The sequence below is a fragment of the Hyperoodon ampullatus genome (genome assembly GCF_949752795.1).
Source record: "Hyperoodon ampullatus genome assembly, chromosome: X".
Classification (NCBI taxonomy): Eukaryota; Metazoa; Chordata; class Mammalia; order Artiodactyla; family Ziphiidae; genus Hyperoodon; species Hyperoodon ampullatus.
In genome coordinates, this window is record NC_136913.1 from 116,535,023 (window position 1) to 116,539,242 (window position 4,220).

Here is a 4,220-nt window from a genome sequence, read left to right on the forward strand (position 1 = left end):
TCTCTGCTTCTAAAGTGTCATCCAACTTTCTGCAAATCATTTACTCTTCCCTAGATTGCCTACATCTTCCCTCCCCTTCCCCTGTTAAGGTGGCATATAAGATCTCAAATCTCACTGCCTTTCTGGGTATTCTTTTTTTTTCTTATGATGCCATCGCCCAAATAATATTAAAAAGTAATAAATATGTATACCTTTTCTCCTGTTACTCTGCCTGTTGTCGGTTTTTATCATTGACCTAGGAAGTGTATATATTGACATATTGAATCTAGGAGGGTAGAGGGAAAGTCTTTCCTCCCCTACAGGTAAAAGGGAAGGACAATGGGGCAATTCATGAATAAAGAAATACACAACACCAGCAAATATACCAGAAAGGGGAAAATATGCGCATGTGGGTTTAGTGAAACTCCATAGTTCAGAGTTACCAGAAAAATGTGAATTTAAGAAAAGTACAGAGTGGGACTTCCCTGGTGGCGCAGTGGATAAGACTCTGCACTCCCAATGCAGGGGGTCTAGATCCCTGGTCGGGGAACTAGATCCCACATTCATGCCGCAACTAAGAGTTTGCATGCCACAACTAAGGAGCCCGCCTGCTGCAACTAAGACCTGGCACAACCAAATAAATAAATAAATACTTTTAAGAAAAAGTACAGTGGGTTGGCTGGCCCAGTTTTCTGTGGAGACAGTGAGGGAGAGGGGATGGTGTAAACGGGGCAGAGGGTTCAGGGTGGGCCTTCTGTGCAGAATCAGCCCAGCGGTCCAGACCCTCACGGCCTCTTCTCCTCTGCTCTAGCGCATTCTGCAAAAGGATCCCAGGGCAGCAGCGCCTTCCAAAGCACTCAGGCCCTCTGGGCTCTCTTCTTGGCAGCCCGGGAGGAGGCGGGGCTTGCCGGGGGGGGCGGGTCCGGGGGTGGGGCTGAGTCCACGCCCGCAGCTCTATGGCGCCCGGCAAGGGGCGCGACCACGCTAGGGGCGGAGCTACACTGGCGGCCGCAACTCCGGGAGCAGGCGAGGGGGCGGAGCTGTCCCCGGGCGGCTGAGGCGGAGCCTTGGCTGTGGCTGCCACTGCACCTGGAGCCCAGCCGGGTAGGCGAGACCGAGAGCACGGCGGGACGCGAGGGCTGCTGGCCGTCGGATCAAGGCCTTGCGTCCACCTGCCCGCCCGCCTGCGGTGCGATCGGTCGGCGGAGCCTACGCCGGGCCGGGCCCATGGCGGCGTCGGCGGCCCTGTCTGCGGCGGCGGCGGCGGCGGCCGTGTCGGGCCTGGCTGTGCGGCTGTCTCGCTCGGCTGCGGCCCGCGGCTCGTACGGCGCCTTCTGCAAGGGGCTCACGCGCACGCTGATCACCTTCTTCGACCTGGCCTGGCGGCTGCGCATGAACTTCCCCTACTTCTACATCGTGGCCTCGGTGATGCTCAACGTCCGCCTGCAGGTGCGGATCGAGTGAGCGCCCGGGACCACCGCGCGGCCGCGACGGCAGGGGCGCCGGCATGAAGCTCCGCGGGGCCCAAGGCCGCCAGGACGCGGCGGGGGAAGGAGAAGGGGCGGCCCGGGCCCCCGGATCCTAGACCTCGGCGGAGGTCACGGCCACCGAGCCCCAAGCCCCAGCTCTGGTCACCCACGTCGCGGCCGGTGACGAACTGCACAGAAACTCGCGAAACGGGCCCTTTCCATCGAACTCGAGAAAATGACTTGAGTGCGGCCGACCTGTTGCCTCACCTTGGCCGAATTGGGGAGCAGAAGGAAGAAATTCTGCAGCAGGAACGTGAATGACTGGCCCTGACCAAAGAGGTAGGAGGCCAGAGGTTGGACTTTGGGCTGGATGGAGACGGTTGCCATGACATCTAGATGTCCAGGCCCCTCGGTGGTTTGGGGGAGACGTGGAAGGAGCCCGAGGAAGCCTGCCCGGAAAGCTGCCGAGCCGTGAGCAGGCAAGGGAGGGCGGGCGCAGGCCCTCTGGACTCCGTTGTCATATATCCAAGATGGGGGTGAGAGGCGGCGGCCTCGGCATCTTGGAGGGTCGGCCCATCACCTCCCGGCCACGGCCCCGGTGGTGTCAGCTGAACACGGGGGAGTGGAGGGAAATGGGCTCGGGGAGGCCCAGGTGAGGCCCAGGGAAAGCCCTAGAGGAGAAAAGATGCTGCTACCCTTGTCCTCTACCCGCTGGGGGGCAGCCTGGAAGGGTGGCTGTGTTCTTGGCCACAGCCCAGGTCTGTCTCTTTCTCAGCCCTTTGCAAACCGGCCCCCTGCCTGGTCTCTGCGGCCAGGGGACTGCTCTCTGCCTGCTGCTGCTGTTCCTGTTGCTCCCCTCTCCGCTCTCCTGGGGCATCCTCCAAAGCTCCGCATCTGGGGCCACGGAAGAGCAGGAAAGATGCATTCCTCCCCGGCCCTCCCGCCATCTCAGCCACACTCCCTCCAGCTCCTCCCCGTGCCCTCCTGATGCCACAGCCCTGGACGGCCTCCAGCAGCCCCCGTGTCCCAGAGGATTTGGGAAAGTTGGGATCTCCTTGAGCGGAGGGCATCTCTCAGGCTGGGGTGGAGGGCAGATGGAGAAGGGGCTTGTAGAGGAGGTGACACTTGGCGAGACAGGGACCTCTCTGGGTGGGGAGGCAGCTCTCAAGTCCCCATCTCTTTCTTTGTCTCAGGAACTGGTGTTATAGGAAGTGACCTGCCCCTTCTCGGGTCTTGTCAAGAGAGTCCCTAACCCTGACCCTGACCCTAGAGCTGCCTGGGGAGCAGCCTAGAGAAGGGCCTGACCCACGAGGAGAGGAAGGGACCAGGCAGAGACCCCGAGGGGTGGGGTGGCCCAGTGGTCTGGTTCTGGCATGGGGAGGGAAGGACAGACCTAGCGACACTCTGGGGGAGCTCTGTTCTCCCCACCTACTGGGGCTCTGGGAGGGGAGAGATTTGCCCTTATCACACAGGTAAGAAGTGGTGGAACCGCAGCTGCCTCTCGGCCTGCACTCTCCCACCTTCTGGAAGACCTAGCACCATGGGATGGGGGAAGGGAGCAGAGGCTCCCAGGGGACCTAGAGACAGAGGGGCCCATGGTAGGGAAAGTGGAGTGGATGGGAAGTCACGGGGAAGAGCGGGGGACAGTCTGAGCTGAGATGGGCACGGGAGAGATGTGTCCCAGCACCCCCGGGGAGCAAGGTCCTCACCCACAGAGCCAGACCTGCCCACCCTGCTGCGAATGCCACCCAAGCCTGGACCAAGGGCTCCTCAGTGTTGAGTGGCACAACCCTCTCAGTTTGGGTGGTGGGGACGGGAGGGTGGATGGCTCCTGGGGACCGTGTCACCAGGAGGTGAAGGGACAGTGGTGGGTGGGATGGGGCTGAGACCCACGCCTGACCCCATGTCTCTGTCCCCAGGCTGCCCCTGGGCCCAGCATCGCACAGGAGAGTCTCCTCTGGATGGGCCTGCACTGGTCCTGGAGCCCTTGGCTTGCGCTGTTGACTGACGCACCAGGAGCGGTGCTGATGGGAGGCGGGAGAGACCCTGGCCCTCCCCCCACACCGGTCCCACGTCTGCTCGGGCGGTGGTTGCTCATGGTCGATGCACTCAGAGTTCCTGGGGCTGAGGACCCCAGCAGCCTGGTTGCCCCCAGGACAGACTGGCCAAGCCTCACACCACGTGCCCTCCTCAGCTGCCCAGCTGGAGCCCGGGTCCCAGGTGAGGATCTCTGCCTGCCTCACCCCGGGGCCGGAGGCTGCACCGCAGCCACCACGTGCCCCCAACAGATGCCCACCAACGGGGCCTGATGGCTTCCTTCCTTGTGCCAAGTCACCCGAGAGCCCTGGTCCAGGTGGCCCTCCTCCAGCCCAACTGTGCCCACCCAGGGCCACTTCTGGGAGCCTGCCAGCCTGCGGACTGCATCCCCGGAGCTCTGGGGCCAGCCTCTGAGAGACTGTGCCACGGAGCTACACGGGAGGAGAGCAGCAGAGGATGAGGGGCCTCCTTGGGGCTGATTCGCAGACGCGCCCGTTTCAAGCCCAGCTCTCACCCTCCAGGTGGCTCGATGCCCAGCTCCAGCCACTTGCTGGGCCAGCCTGAGAGGGCCTGAGAATGGCACAGGGGAGGCTCTTCGCTGACCGCGTGGGTACCCGTGTGTGAGTGCGCATGTATGAGTGTGTGCGGGTGTGAGCGTGTGTGTGTGAGTGAACGTGTGGGTGTGAGCGTGTGTGTGAGTGCTTGTGCACACACACGAGCGGCTGTGCGTTGCAC

The 4,220-nt window shown here is 62.3% G+C and overlaps 1 protein-coding gene across 1 annotated transcript; it reads left to right on the plus strand.

Moving 5' to 3' along the window:
• Nucleotides 1–1,206: 1,206 nt before the first annotated feature.
• LOC307069885 (small integral membrane protein 10-like protein 2A) lies at nucleotides 1,207–1,443 on the plus strand (the record flags this gene model as incomplete). Its single annotated transcript, XM_079728199.1, has 1 exon — nucleotides 1,207–1,443. One exon carries the CDS (start codon nucleotides 1,207–1,209, stop codon nucleotides 1,441–1,443), a length of 237 nt encoding a protein of 78 aa, XP_079584325.1.
• Nucleotides 1,444–4,220: the final 2,777 nt, after the last annotated feature.